At 35.7% G+C, this 16,576-nt stretch overlaps 1 protein-coding gene across 2 annotated transcripts in view; it reads right to left on the bottom strand.

Annotated features, from left to right (window-relative positions):
• Positions 1-16,576, bottom strand: part of LOC109546508 (proline dehydrogenase 1, mitochondrial) — a 45,050-nt gene that overhangs the window by 2,671 nt on the left and 25,803 nt on the right. The window contains exons 2-10 of one of the 2 annotated variants that reach the window (XM_019917485.2): positions 15,466-15,674; positions 10,560-10,741; positions 6,289-6,309; positions 4,925-4,989; positions 4,264-4,442; positions 3,603-3,777; positions 3,237-3,479; positions 310-595; positions 29-245 (exon numbers count right to left, since the gene is read on the bottom strand). In XM_019917485.2, the coding sequence (XP_019773044.1) occupies positions 40-245; positions 310-595; positions 3,237-3,479; positions 3,603-3,777; positions 4,264-4,442; positions 4,925-4,989; positions 6,289-6,309; positions 10,560-10,741; positions 15,466-15,674 (1,566 nt within the window). In that variant the 3' untranslated portion in view covers positions 29-39. The remainder of the gene's footprint in view (positions 1-28; positions 246-309; positions 596-3,236; positions 3,480-3,602; positions 3,778-4,263; positions 4,443-4,924; positions 4,990-6,288; positions 6,310-10,559; positions 10,742-15,465; positions 15,675-16,576) is intronic. The other variant, XM_019917486.2, reaches the window with a different exon arrangement.

Raw genomic sequence — 16,576 nt, 5'->3', positions numbered from 1 at the left:
ACGAATACCAGCTATCAATATCACTTACATTTCAATAACTTATACGGGGATGTAGTTGCCTTTTGGTGTATAGAAAATCTTGCCAGTAGCAAAGCGTCTCAGGATTTCCCTAGCTAACAGTCTCTTTTCTTTTTTAATTTTCTGGAGAACACCCTTATTTTCGTGTGCCCTTCTCGACAAGTAGGGCAATACTTCGTTCACTGGGCCATACGGGATGTATTTGTAAGCAGAGTAGCCAGATTGTCCTAAAACCGATTACGAAAACACATGATTGTGTATTCTAATTAGATTGAGTTGTTTTATACGAACCTAACGGGAACGTGATGTAATCGCACATGGCCAACAACTGGCCAAAGCAAATTACTTTATCAGATGGTTCAATCGCAAATTCCTTCATTTTTTCTATGGCGAATCGTACAGTATCCTCATTGTGAGATGCCACCATGATAGCAATCATCTTGTCCTCTCCCTTATCTTTGAAAGCCTTAATTCTTCTCAGACACTCGGTCAGTGTTTTGTGATACATTTCAGTAGTAGCTTCAAAGTTGGGGTTAGTAGGATCAGGGTAGCCCATAGCAGCAGCTCTCGCGCGTTCCTGCAAAAAAGCGGACGTTGAAAATCTGAAACAGGCATCGTTTGAGAAAATTCAAACACAAAATAAACGGTGAAAGCACGTTATCCTGTTGACTACTCAACAACTGAAATTTAGAAATAGAACAAATTAACATATCGCATCCGACTAAGAATCCGACGTTCACACAGGACAAATTACGAGTTGGAACATCAAACTGCTAACTAAGAAATGTTTAATTGGAAACTTGCGCTGTGCATTTTGGGCTGTTTTACAATCTGGCTTAAAATATATGATTGATATGATGATGATTCTGAATCTGTATTCGATCGTTTTTGTTGTTTGATACAAAGTTTAAGGTAATAGTAGTTTAAGGTAGAGGTAATATTTTCAGTAAATCTGTTGTAATGTCCTAATCATTAATAGCCTTAGCTTGATTTAGGCAATAAAGATTTAACTTGCTCTTGTACCAGTGGTCAAAATACGTGTTAAGATTAGAAAGGGTAAACGCATGGTTCCTACAAGAAATAAAATTTTCAGATTTGTGAAAATGTCTAGTGAATGAGTTTTTGTACGCAATTGGTTTATCTTTTCCATATAGAGCACATTATTTCAATTTTAAATGTTTGGAAACAATGATACAAGTTCATCCAGTCGTTTTGTATAATTGTGGTAAGCGAAGACAAAAAAAATAAGATTTTGGAAGAGTCCATGTTTCAATATACGGGTCTTGAATTTTCATGAACATGAACATTTTCGAGAACTTTTCCCTGAACATTTTCGAGTAAGCCGAGAAGTGGCTGAAGATAAAGCCAGACGATTTGAATTGTAAATATTGCTTTAGAGTGGTGGTTCAGAGGTGTGCTGTGGTGGTGAATTTTGAAAACTCAGTGCTTATTCCTACACAGTTATGTTTTTGTGGTTTGATGGTCATGACGCAGTATCATACAGGGATGTTGCAATAGATTTGGTATAGCAATTAATATTTAATGACTAGCTACAGTTCTATAAGTTCATAATAAAATCATATATAAATCAACACTATCAGACTATGAATGCTTTCACAGTCGGTCAAATCACATTTAGAAATGTTTTCCGGGCTTTGAAGCCGTGGCCCATGGGAATTTATCCCTGACGTTTCGTCCACAACTGCGGTGGACATTATCAAAGGCGACGAGGCAGTCGGCGAAGTGATCTACCGTGCTTACCGACTAAGACTGGTTCAACTACTGAACAGCCCGGCCGTGTGAGCTCATGCGTAGGGAGTGGGCGGGGCTTCAAATGTTTTGGCGCACACGCTGTTTGCCGCAAAACGCTCTTGAAATCTGGATTAAGGGCCGTTACTTCTTCTTTCCTATTAAAATTGTTGTCATGTTTGAAGATCTCAATGGCCTCTCTGGTTAGTCTCGGGTAATAGCGTTAAGATTGGTGCAAAATGTCCACTTCATCGAAACGTATTTGGTGGCCGTCTCTCTCTCAGTGCGTGCTCCGCTACTGCTGATTTTTCTGTTTGTCCTAATCTGTAACTTGTAACACTACGTTTTGGGGTGCCGATGTATGCTATGCCACAACTGCGTGGAACTCTGTAGACTCCTGGTGCTGATAAAGAATCCCGTTTGTCCTTGGCCGATCTCAAAGTCTGTTGGATTGTTCGAGTTGGTTTAAAAACTGTTTTGACTTTGTGTTTCTCCAGTATCCTGCCGATCCTGTCCGTGACTCCACGTATGTATGGGAGGCAAGCCCAACCCTTACGCTCATTATGCGTATCTGTTTTCTCCGGACGATATCCACGGTTTCTTGGTCGAATTGCTCTATTGAACTCGTTCTTGCTGTATCCATTCCAACTAAAGGCCCTTTCTAGGTGTTTCAATTCTCTTTCTAAGTCAGCTGGTTCGCAAATTCTTCTGGCACTTTCGGTGAGGGTTTTAATGACTCTAAAGCCCGGAAAACAGTTCTAAATGTAAATCAATATTATTTTTAAATAAATTTCGGCATGCTTCCATTTGATCAAAAAATATTTTTTATGGATTTCGCACACCAAATGCATAAAGTAAAAGCATAAAAAATTCACCAATTTCTTAAAACTTAAGTTCGTCGAACGACGGGCGAATTGACAGATCTCATGGGACAGAGGCTTAAACCCATACCTGGGACATGGACTTTCATAACAATTTGTAAGCGATACTAAATATTAATTGTAAAAGTAATAATAATAACAATAGTCGTAAGCGAAATATGTATACATATAAAATAGTCACCGTTACGTCTACTTGTTGAAATTAATCACATTCGTTTTTATAATAAAATATTTAAAATATTGTTTGTTTCTCTTTGCAATTCATTGCTATGAGCATTAAATCAACCTAATTTACAAATTAGAGATCTTCGGCTTGAAAGAAACTTGAACTTTCATTCAGACCGGGTGTCAGTCAGAAATGTGTTCTTAGACCCAAAAATGTGCATCTCATTTGAAAAGGATCCCGATTCGTGCACGCTTAGTGTAAAATGACCAACCAGTTGACTACCGAACAAACCGGTTTATATTTTACATATTTTTTTATATTTATCTTTTAAATCGTTTTGATATGAAATACCTTCATTGTAATAAAATCGATTCATAATCTGCATACAGAAATGTAAAAAAACATCAAGATATATTCTTTACCTGTTCCAGATAAGCCCCGCGTACGAGCTTTGCTCCGAAATAAAAGTTTTGACGCTTGGCCTGTTCGAGATCGGTTGTTACTTCAGTTAAGGCATTTCTCAAGTAACATTGATAGGTGTTGAAGACAATTGCCTTTTCTTTATTGTATTTCCTCATGAACTCCAAAGTGATGCGAGTGATGGCAGGTTGGAAGTAAGTTTGTTCTGCGTCCACCATTATGCGTACATCCATTTCTTGAGCAGCCTAACCAAAAGCAAACGTTAGAACCTAAATATCTCAATTTCTATTAGGTTTCGCCGTGTAGACAAAGCCATTTGCTTCTACAATTGAAACAACTATCAATAAAAGCTAATAAAAATGGTATACCTTGACAATTGTGTTTATCCTTCTGATCATGTTCTTAAACATCTCCTCTTCCTTTGTGGACAATTGTGTTATAAGTCTAGCCATGCGTCCAGTCTTTAAATCGGGTACTCGAAAAGTAGTACTTAGTTCTTGATTCTCATCGATAATTCCAGACCATGGAAACAAATGGAGAATACTGAAAATAAAATAAATTATGTAAGATGGCATGTATTTAGTTAAGTGCTAGGTAGCGATAGTAAAGAGAGTTAATTAAAATGATATCGGATCTGCGTTCGTATATGTTACACAGTTGATAAAACAATAAAACCGATGCAGCAGTTTCAAGTGTGCTCTTGTACTAGGAAATTTATAATTTAAAGAAAAATTACTTAAAGATTTAAAGAAAAAAAATTATTTAAAGAAAAAGTACATTATTTTCTTATCTATAACTTTTGAATTGAACGTTTTCCGCTAAGAGGTCATATTTCGTCGTAAATGACAAAAACCCGTTTTCGACTACTTTCAATTTCCAATGTTTAAATTTTATTTTTTCTAAACTTGGAACCTAACACATTTTTCACTTGGTCCTTGCCTGATATTATTTTTTTATTATATGAAATTTGTTTCGGCGCCAGCCTATTCGGAACAAGTACTTTCTCAAACAACTGTTAACACAACGTACCCTTCCTTGTCGTAGGTTACTTGGGTGAGGAACTTTCGGAGAGATTCCTTGTCTTGAATTTTTTCGAATTTCGATTCGAGTTCTTCGGGTTTCGTGTGATGGCTCAAAACGTTACCTTCTCCTCCAACGATTTCCGCCATATACTGACGAGTTCGCATGATTACTTCAGAAAGTTGAAGCTAGAACAATAAATAAATACACCCAATCAAAAAAGATTTGTTTTGTAATAATAATTAAATATCTTGAAATTAAGCTAAATTTAAAAAGTGTATTTATCACAAAACCTTCAACTCAAAACCAAACGCTAGAAAGTCAGAAATGGTAAATTATTCGAAGTGAAGTGCATTTTAACGGTATTCGCACAAGGTTTGGCCTGTTTATCAATAAATGAATCTTAACATTTAATATTGCGAAAGTTACTAGACACAAATAAAGCCAACACTTTTATTTGTCATTTTTTATTCAGCCTTCTTACTCAAGTGCAGTTATTAGTATCTACATATACATATAGAACTTCAGAACATTTTTTTAATTATATAATTTAATTGCACTTAATCGACAAGATCACGACTAGATTATTATTGCAAAAAGTATAATCTGCATTCGCTGCATGAAGGAAACTAACATCATTTCTCCTACGAAGCTTACGGCATATACTTACCAAAAGTTGAGGTCTGCCCAAGGCAGTCAGCTTAATGGCTGTAATGCCAGTGCCATAGGTGGCTCCTGAAACAGAAGAGATCAGCATTTATTCAGCAACTAAGTTGCCAGTTCCAAAACAATTTCGATACAATTATAGTTAATGATATTGGATGTTAGTGGTATTTACGTATCATCCATCATAAACTCTAATAGAACAACAAATTTCTTGCATGATGTATACGAATGACAAAGCCTACGAATTATGTAGTTGGAACAAAATTAATACCATTACAAACAACTGTCAACTGAAGCACTGGTTATTTACAAAATACAAAATACTGACTCCACTTGGATTAATTGGATAAAAAAGAATGCAATATAATGTTTTGAATAAAAGCTGTATGCAATAATAGGTCTTGAAGCAGTTAATGTTCACAAGCAATATTACCATTGAACACATTTACTTTTTTATATAGCATCTTCTAAATTAACACGTAGTATGTGCGGTAAAAAGTTTATGCAGCTTTATTAATTAGCTTTATTTATCTTTTAGTTTCAGAACGAACAAATGGCAGCTAGTGAATTTGACCATAATAAAGAATGCCACTTTGAGAATATTAGTAAGTTTTAAATATGTAGTTAGACAGAAATGAAATGATATTTTTTGCTTTTTGCTAAGCTGCATCCGAAATAACATTGTTTAGCACAGAAAGCCAGTTGATGCTAGTTGCTCAAATTATTTAAATGAATTAAAATATAAATACATTTTAAAACTACCCCCAAACCATTATATATAAAAACTACAGTAGATCCGAAGAAAAATTTTGAATTTGAATTAATCAACGTCAAAAAAACTACTGTTAATCAATGGCAATCTACAAAAAATACGGTCGGACAAGTAAGCTTCGAACATCTTGAAAGCCTTATAATCTACATCAAAAACATCTAAAGGGGTTTTCCACAGCGGTATGCGATAAAGTACATAAAAAATTAACTCGACCCAATAAATTCCACACGACTGAATGCGACATTTTAGTTTAACTACTCAAATAAAAGAGATAAAGCTCTTTCCACATTTAAAAAATAGTTAAAGAAAAAGCGTTGAAAAAATCTATTCTATTAAGAAGAGTTAATACTTTAGGTACTATATCGATATCCCATGTCTACTTGGAGAAATTTGTTTTACTTTTGAAACAATCATTTTATACTTATCCTTATAGTTACCACTAAAATCTGACGTAAAACTTCGCAATCGGGTTATGCCAATTAAATCTGTATCAACAATTTTGCAACCGTCGCACCGGTTAAGGCTTCCAGATTTTAGGTATTTTGGATTTTTATTTGATTGCGTGTATACAAGAGGGCTTGCTTTTTCTACTTTACCTGGGTTGCTCTTCTGGTAGTCTAGACAAAAAACAATTGGGCAATTATAACAACTTGCAAAAACAACTGTTAAGCAAAGATCAAAGAATATCTAGGGGATTAAGTAAGTATCTGATTTACAGTTACACTTATCGTTCAGAGGACCCTACATTTCAATTACAACGACTGCATGAAAATTATTTTTAAATATGTGCATTTTTCCTTAGTTACTTCACATAGACATAGACAACTGCTTGTAGTTAGTTTGGTGCAGAAATAAGGTTGCTTTCCGACAATAGCACAGCGAGCACTTGCTTTTAGAGTGCGCCCGTTCTGCTGGGAAGATTATTTTTAAAATTGAAATAGAATATATAAATACACTCTTAAACAGCATACGTAGCAACTAAAATACTTTTGCGATTTGCATTGTATTGAAGTCACAATATGCTTTGTTAATGTGCTTGTCCTACAAATATTGTGTCCAGATGAGGTGAATAAGACAAAAACATACAAACAAGGTCATTGCGCAAAATGCCTATTTTGTATTGATTAAGACTTATCTCAAAATCTTGCCCAAAGGTTCGTTCATGGTTTTGTTATTTTAAAGTTCGGCCATATACCTAGGAAACATATCTTCTTTTAGCACATTGCTATAGTCGAAAATCAATGAAAGCGTAAGTGAGTTAACTTGACTATTAAATTTACTTTCAGTTCTAATCTATAATTATTTACAAACATCAATAAATGAACAAAATAGTGAGCTTCAATTATCAACTGACGAAATATGAATTATATAATGGATTATGCATCCCAATAATCATGGTCTGGCATAAACGCGTCGCAGTCAGTATTTTAGCCAAGAATTTGGACCTTGAGAAAAGCGTTGCCTTGCACAAGTGTTCCATTACCTGTGACTCTGACGTATACATTTCAAAATCGTTAAAATACTAGTTTAAAGTGAGTTATTTTTCGTAGGTATATCAATCTGCTATTTACTCACATAAAAAGCTAATATATAGTTAGACATGGCTATTGGGGTTGCTCAGTTTATGAATATATGCAATTTTAAACACATTTTAGCCCTCACCGCTATACATTTCCAACTGTTGCCTGCAGTTAATTTAAACCAGCCATAAATACTTTTCTTTTATATAATTACAAGTAAATTTGATATTTTTTACATAAACTTAGTTGAGTCCTTATCAAGAAATAACGTATTGCTAAAAAATTTGATACAAAAAAATTTAGATGGTACGATACCTGCTGTTTATATACGAATATAACCAAGCCGTTATCTAAGTTCAAACATACAATAGTCGCTTACTCTCTAAAGTCTATTTATATTCATTTCGTTACATAAAAAGTGCAACTGATTCGAAAGTTTATTAATAGTTTTAACCTTCTCAACAGTATATTTCTAACTGCGACACGTCCATCCAATTGAATGTAGACCGTTACAATATTGATTTGATTTTCCAGATGAACCAATGCATCTTTCAGTTAAATAAGCAATAATTGCAACAATACAAGGCCAAACTATGAGAATTTTCAGTTGCAATCTGAAACGGTAAGGAGATTATATGACTGGTAGATTATTACAGACGTATACCATGATAGTGAAAATATATTTTGTCAATTAGAGGATTAAAAATAATAACTATAATCTGGTGTAATCATGCTTTACTAGCGAGACTAAACGCGAGAATTATTTAATACAGATCCTAGTAGGTAACAAAAATTTTAAACAATTACAAGAGTTTTACCGATATTAAAGCTATAACTCCATTTGCGGATGTATAATTTTACGAATAAATAGATATTTTTCGATTGTGATATTTCATTCGGTAACGTATCATTCGATTTATTGTCTCGTAGTTCGCAAATAGCGTGCAATGTTTGTTTTAAAATCCAAGCATTGTTATGTTTTATTTATACAGTAGCATCACATATTACAAGTTTATATAGTAAAGACAGAAGTTATCTGGAAACAGTAAAAATTACTGTATATGTGGAGACAACAATTTCCAACACAAAGAGTGACTGACTTTCCAGTGAAGATTATACCATCGAGTAACTGCAAAAATACCGAAGTGAAAATAATTTTCTGCAATCATTAATATATGAATAACTTTGTATAAACTGGTCGTATAAGAAAAACAGCAAACTGGTGAAATGAGCGGTTTGTGTGAGGAGCACTGTTTTCCCGAATTGTATACCATTAGAATTTGAAGCCGCTAAAAGAAAAACCGTTGGGTTCCGAAATTACGGATCTTGGGAGACCATTGTATCTCCCAGAAAATTTGTTTTCCATATTCAAACCTCTTCACTGTTAGTTCTTGCTGGTACCTCTTCGAAGCTTAATAAGTTTAGGAAATAAGATATGTGAAAATATTTTGTTGCAAAACTCCGAAACTTCCTCGTCTTGTTCTGATATTTGTGTTAGTCCCTTAATTTATTTTAGAATTAAGTCTAGATATCATATATATAGTGACCTAAGTAAAAAAGTCGTAAAGGATAACAGTGACAAAACGCCAAGGTGTAAGTTGTGGAATATCGCCTAAAAGTCGAATGGCGGCTTTCTTAAAGCTTGTGTAGCAAATCTCTCCCTAAAGTAGCCCAATCCGGCCACACTGAATAATTCTTGAAACCAGTACTGTTGAAGGAGATTTCTAATTAGTTTAAATTTTGTTGGTTTCTATCATTGCTCGGAAATTGAGCAATAGTTTCATTTTTAAGTGATTTCTTTGCGTGTTTTTTGTTTAGTCAATATTTTTTGACAAACAAAATTAATTTGGTTATTAATTTTAGTTTTGGCAGCTTTCGGTTAGCTTATCATTAGCCCCTGGTTGTCATGTACATGTAGAACTTTTAGTCCCATATTTATCAACGTGGCGGTATCGATTGAGCTATTAGTTCTTTCGTAGTTATTTTTTAAACTTTGGGAATATTTCGGGCGGCTTTATATTTTTGTTGTTTAAATTTAGGTTCCAGTTTCAATACAAGAAGCTTACTGATAGTGTGGATTTGATTCCCATTAAAATTGATTCCTTCGCAAGAAATTTTTAAACTTTGGAAATATTTTGCGCGGCTTTGTATTTTAACATCAAGCTCATCTGAAGCTGGTCTCCAAAGAACCGTTTTAAATATGCAAATATGGTTTCCAGTTTTAGTTTTTTGTTGAAAAAAATACGTTTGTTTTTAATGTTCTTTTTTAAAGTGCGAAATCGATTGCAACATGACGCCGTCTTTTTAGACGTTGCTCAAGAACCATTTGAGCCACAGAGTTCGTTTTTATATCATTGGATAGAGAATTGGTCATTCGATTCAGTTATAACAACGTGCGTGAGTAAATTCTCGTGGATTTGTTACAAAAGGTCACACGAAACGTTTACATTGTATTTTGTCAAAAATATTTCTCTCTTTTAGGTCCGGAACTTTTTTATAGTGATGGTTTCAATATCCGGTTCTTGAGTGATTTTGCAAGAATAGTTTATCTCCGCCAACTCCATGCGGCTATCGCGAGTTGTTCTAGATATGCAAACAATTTTTTTGTGTTCAGCTTTTCCTCAATATAATATTCAAACAAAAAGGTATCCATCCGTCAAAACCACACCTAATTATGCAAATAAACGTGACTGAAAACGAAAATTAAAGACATAATTATTTACAAATTTGAATTTGAAGGTTACATCAAATCACGTCTATTAAATGATACTTTCATGCAGACCGATTAACGAACAAAAATGGGATGTAATTGACATTACAATTAGATTAACAGATGTCCTCCAAACGATACAGTGGGATAGTACAGGTGAAAACCGTGTAGTTTTCGTTGAAACACGACAAAGAATTGTGAAAACAAACAAAAATTGTTAACACTAACTAAAATTTCGAGCAAAGGGGAATTATACTACTCACTCTGAATTGAAAGTAGATGGCTAAATGGCAAATTCTCTCCCAAAATATTAAGAAAGTTATTCCTCTGTTCTCAATGGTATTTAACTAAGTAATTGACGTCGATTGAAAGTTGCTAGTTCCTTGAAAAATGTTATTCACTAAATTTTCGGATTAAGCTCGTGTATTATTAAAGCTTTAATAATACTTGCATAGTCCACTATTAATAACCATTGTCCAAACCGCTTTTATTTCTATTATATTGATATTACTATTCTGAATCCCTTACTAATAGACAGTTATATAGCATTGCTGAACAGAAAAACAACTCAATATATTTCAAAATGACTTAATGCACACTGACCAATCCATTCCAAAGAATATGTTATTTTGTGTACCTGCAATGGCTTCCAGACACTTAATAAAGGTCTCCATGTTCCGCTCGCAAGTTGCTTCATTGAGGTAGAAGTAAGTTCTGGCCGACTGAACTTTGTAACGCCTATCGGCGAACGTCTTGTCGACATGGTACTGCTTCAGAGATCCATCTTCCAATTGATCACCAGCTGCTGGTACGGAAGCTCTAGAATCAGACCATTCTTTTATGATTAAAACTATCTATAAAACAAAATAATATTGACGAAAACATAAACTTAATAAATAAAATGATAGAATATATTACGAATATCACATAACCATATCAGACCGTGTTATCTACATTATGCTGCAACTGAACAAAATACACAGCATACAGATCATACTGACATACGCATCCACATCCACATTAATAGACCTCGAGCAATTTTATGAAGACCTAACAACAGCCAAAAAGCAAGAAAACACGAAGTTCAAAATTATAATGGGTGATTTTAATGCTAAGATAGGACAAAAAATTGCGACAGACGACCCCAACATCGGTAACTTTGGACTGGGAACACGAAAGAAAAGAAGCGAAATGTTGCTTGACTTCCTGAACAAAGAACAAATGTACTGTACGAGCAAGAACACATTCTTTAAGAAACAGCATTTAAAAAAGTGGACTTGTAGAAGTCCAGATGGCGCAATAACGAATGAAATAGATTATGTCATCACTACAAATAAACAGTTTTGCACCGGTTCTCAGTCGTTTTAATACCGGAAGTAACCACAGAATCGTAAGAACCGCAATAAATATAAACACACACTGGAAAAGGAAAAACAAACGGAGAAAGTAATTCGGCCAACCGCAAACCAACTTAAAGAAAAAATAGAGGATCACAACGCTCAAATCAACAAAAAATGCAAACCAACACAAGCTCTGAGAAATATGACACTCAACGAAAGCCGAAAAATCGTGGGCAATATTCAGGTAGCACCAAGAAAGTATGCGCCATAACAGCAAGAGCTGATACGACACTCAGCCAGAACACCAATGAACTACTGGCAGAACGCAGAACAACGGAGAGAGATTCAGAAAGATATCAAACACTGGATAGAGAAGTAAAGAAGGCAATTACAAAGAACCTGAGACCTAACACACAAACAATAAATGAAGCTATTGAGAACAACATGAATATGAAAGTACTTGGATCAAAGAACAAAAGGAAAGTCGCTCATATACAAACTTAAGAACCAACAAGGAGAAGTTGTTGAGAAGTGAACAGAGAGGCAGCAAATAACATTCACCATCCAGCAAAGGAAAAATTTAAAAAAATTTTACAAGGAACTTTACAGCCAACCGGTACCTAAACCAAACTGATAGAAATTTCAAGTAGTCCAAAATGTGGACTCCGAAGTTATCCCAGAAATTGATACCTCAGAGTTAAGAATTACATTAAAGCAGATTAAGAACCGGGAGGCCCCAGGCGAAGATCTCCTGAAGAAATGTTAAAAAACTGAGGAAAAATTCTTGAGAAAGCACTGATTGTCATATGCCTGGAGGAGGGAAAAATGGAAATATATATTCCCGATATATGGAGAAATGCCGAGGTGAAAAAACTCTTTAAAAAGGGGGACCGAACTAACATAGAGAACTACAGACCCATTAGCCTTCTATTCGTTTTGTGAAAGCTCATCAGCAAAATCATTACCAACCGCCTCAACAATAAGTTTGATTGATTTTTACCAGCCTGTCGAGCTGGATCGGCTGAATTCCGGAGCAGCTTTAGTACATTGGACCAGATCCAAACGGTGCGCACGCTTATTGAGAAGTGTACAGACTAACAATGTCCCGTTACACCTCGCATTTGACTCTGTGGTGCATGGGCGGTGCTAGAGGCGATGAGCAACGCGAGGATCGACTCAAGATATATGAGCCTCATTGAAGACATGTACAAAGATGCTACGCTCCATGTGAAACTAGATGGAAACTGAACAACGGATAAGATCCGAACACAGAGAGGAGTTAGGCAAGGTGACTCAATTTCTCCAAAATTATTCAACCTTGTCCTTGGAAGATATCTTTAGGAAATTGTTATGGAACAGAAGAGAGTCAACATAGACGGAAGATACGTAAATTATCTCCGTTTCGCCGACGACATTGTACACAAAAGCACCAATGCAGGGGAGCTTAGATATGTTATATATGTTAACAATATGTTACACGACCTGAGGGAAGCATCACAAATGGTGGGTCTAGAAATTAAACTTCAAAAAAGCAAGATTATTAGCCCAGACAATATTTGTGTCACTATCGATAATCACGCACTTCAATTTGTAGAAGAGTATATATATCTTGGGCATAACATACCGGGTGACAATAAAAAAATTACAACCAAATTGTCACAAATGTGATATGAGTATGTATCAACATTGAAAGGTTTTATTGTTTTTATTCGATTATCCGCTAAAAATACTACACAAATGTTCTATTTCCATTTTATTCAACACGTTTAAGCTACTTTATTAAGATGTCAAACCAAAGAGAGCCGTTACGAGTTGAAAAGGCGTCCGATCGATATTGCGCGAACGCTCGGCATCGACAAATCTAACGTCCGACGAACGAAGAGGTTTGAAGATCTTGGCTATACTGGTCGCCGTCCAGGAAGTGGCAGAAAGCGCACGTGCCAGTCGAAACTCGAGGGTCTCCATGAGAAAAATCGCGCGTGAGATTGGTGTCAATCGGGAATCAATCCGCCAAATACTCAGAAATAATCTCCATCTCAAGGCCTACAAGCTACAAAAAGTTCAGCTCCTCACCGACTCCTCGACTCGACTACTCCTTCGTCGCCAAGCTTCCTTTCAGTAGGACAAAATCTTCACGGATCACATCGGACATCGTCGAAAATAGCCAAAATCCCGCCGTTATGGTTTGGGCTGGAATTTGCGCCAAGGGCAAGATCTCTTGTTTTCGTGGAACAGGGGGTCAAACTCAAGAAGGACGTCTTCCACCGTGACATCCCCGAAGCCGTCGTACTTCCGTGGGCCTAGCAGCACTTTAGTGATGCGGATTGGACGTTCCAACAGGACTCCGCGCCAGCCCACAAGCCGAAAGCGACTCTGGAGCGATTTTTCCGATTTTGCCTCGTCGGCGGAATGTCCGCCCTACTCGCCAGATCTTAATACGATGGACTACAGTGTGTGATCTCTTTTAGAGGCCAGGTCCTGTGCTACACGCCACAAAACGTTGAAGTCGCTGCGTCGGGATTGTGACCGATTGTCGCCGGAAGAGGTGCGTAGCACAGTAGAAAATTTTGGGCAGCGTTTGGTGCTCTGCCGAGACGCACAAGGAGGCCACTTTGAAACCGGCTGAGTATGTTGTTGAAATCGTTGTTTATTGCTATTTGTTGATAAATTTTGTTTATTGAAAATTACACATTTTATGAAGTTTTTGAGAGGTAATTTTTTCATTGTCGCCCGGTAATGCCAGGCAAGATCAATCAGACAGCCGAAATAAAGAGGTAAGCGCGCTAAGAAAAGCATACAACGATTGCGGATCTGCCAACGTGCGATGGAACGAGCAATGCTCGGAATTAGCTTGAGAGATGGGCAAACGAATGAATATAACAGGGCGAAAACCAATGCCAGTGACGAGGTGAAACAAACTGCGTAAAGTAAATGGTGGTGGGCGGATTATGTCACACGGAATGATATGAAGTGGACAAAAATTATCATGCAGTGGAAACCACGACTAACAAAAAAAAGTGTGGGCAGACCCCTGTTAAGATGGCGAGATGAAATACAGAGACGAACAGGAAAGAACTGGATTCTCGCAGCACAATGAAACAAATGGAAGAGGCCTATGTTCAGGAGTGGACTCAAACAGACTGAAGAAGAAGAAGAGAAAGATATGATCAAAATAATTAATAGTGTGACAATAATTTTCCGGATCCAGAAGTGGATGAAGGTCGGTATGCGAAAGACCCTGAAGCTGTATCACTACAATCCAATGTAAACATTGAGAAAAGACTTATTTTCTGAAGTAACTTCCATTTTATATACGAAACCAGTAGTAGCATCACGGTACGTAGTCGTTTGTGAATACTCTGCCAGGTACAGTTAAAATATGCAAAAAATCGGTTAAAAGATCAATTTTATAGACTTGTGAAATGGGCATTTCATGTATCTCTCCTTATTTAGGTTGCATAACTTTACCACCATATTCTACGACCAACAAGAGACAAAACCTTCATATACAGGTAGAACCACAAACCCTTTGTTTACGATATATTGAGTAGCAAAAGTTAAATTTCGTTTTCACTTCTGTCTCTACAGCTCTTAGCGCGTATCGATGTATATCAAGATATTGACGACTAAAATCAAACTACGGGTCATATATCAGGTTTAGTACCGCTAGTTATGCTAAATGTTTGCGACAATCTACAGGATGTAACTTTGTAGCTTTATGGTCACGTTTACCCGCCCATTCTCCAGTTTTGAAACAATCCATCCAATTCGGAAACTGCCCTGATTTTTGCCCTTTTTTTATTTGTCAGCGCTTTCCAGTTACTTAACGATGATGTGAACTATGATTGGAAAATAGGACAATACAAATATTGCAACTAGGAATTGCAAGAACAAAACTAAACACTGTGCAAATTCAGATGGTAAGCAAAACCTACCTAAAAAGAGCATTATAAACATAATAAGTGAGTGTAACCTGTAAGTCCTAATGGGCTGAAGCCTATGTTTATATGAACTATTTGTCTTATTTCTAGTCGTAGAATATGCAACCTACTTTCGGGTCCCCTTGTATAATTAATTGTTATTATAATTCTAACACTATTAACGATGGGTATAACTGGGTATTTGCTTTAGGTTTCCCCAACTTGCCTGCGATAAGACTATAGCAACTTAATCATCAGAAAAAAACACACAAAATTAACTTACTCAACTTCACGTTTCTCGGCTTCTTCTTGTGAAATATCCTCTTCAACAGAATAGTCAAGGATGGGTTTCACTCCGAACGATCTGAGTCTTTCCAACTTAGGTCGAATTTTGAACTCGTCTTCTCCAGCTACGAAATGCCCATAGAACGTGGCTTTCATCACAGCAGTGAACAGTTTTTCTCCAAGGACGGCTTTACATATTTTCATCAGCTGAAAGTAATAAATAAAATAGGGTTAATTTCAGCCAGTAGATACTTACGAAGTGTGGTGTGTATAGTGTTTAAAAACTTTTTTTTCAACTTTTTTCTATTGCTTTTGCAACTTTTAAGATGTTCATCTCTAATTGGCATTTTAGGTTGCACTGTAGAACTTACATAAGTGCACATTTCAAATAGTTGTGATTATCTACAGGGCGATGTTCTCTAAACAGTCATGATGATAATTCTTTTAATTCGGGATTTTTCTTGATCTGAAAACATTTTGGCTGGATTTTTTCGTTTCCTCTTTGTTCTGACGGTAGCAGATACGAAAAAACCTCAAAAACGGAGAAGTCTCAAAAACCGATCGGACACTTTTTTAAATTAAATCTCAAATCTCAAATAAAAATTATTAGGATTAGAGTACATTAGATACAAAAAAAACTATTTTCTGTAAGTTGTAAAAAGTGTGTAGGTTTAAAAAAAGCTATTTTTAACAACCATTTCACATATCCTTTCTACTGTTCAAATTCTACAACGTCACTTATGTTATAAATTGAGAGATAATGAGAACTTATGAGATAAAAATATCAAAACATACAATTTAAAAACCTGTGACAAAAAACCTAGCTGTTTATATGAATATTTATAAATATCCTGTTTACTAATCGCACTTTAAGATACACAATAAAATAATAGCATACATAAAAAGTCAAAGATTCTTGAATTAGACAGACAAGTACATGTTTTTACAGTAGAAAATGTATCAAAAATGTTTCTCAACTCTATTCCAACATCTGCAAATGATTTTTTTGCTTCAAAAAAATACAAAATGTTTAATTTAAATACAAATGCAAAGTTCAGACTGACCAGAATCTGCTTTGAACCGGTTTACTTAATTTTAGATTTACCTAC

This window comes from Dendroctonus ponderosae, unplaced genomic scaffold (assembly GCF_020466585.1).
Source record: "Dendroctonus ponderosae isolate FM_Combo_2020 unplaced genomic scaffold, Dpon_F_20191213v2 Dpon_F_20191213_4, whole genome shotgun sequence".
In the NCBI taxonomy this organism is placed as follows: domain Eukaryota; kingdom Metazoa; phylum Arthropoda; class Insecta; order Coleoptera; family Curculionidae; genus Dendroctonus; species Dendroctonus ponderosae.
This window is presented reverse-complemented; position numbering and strand designations above follow the sequence as displayed.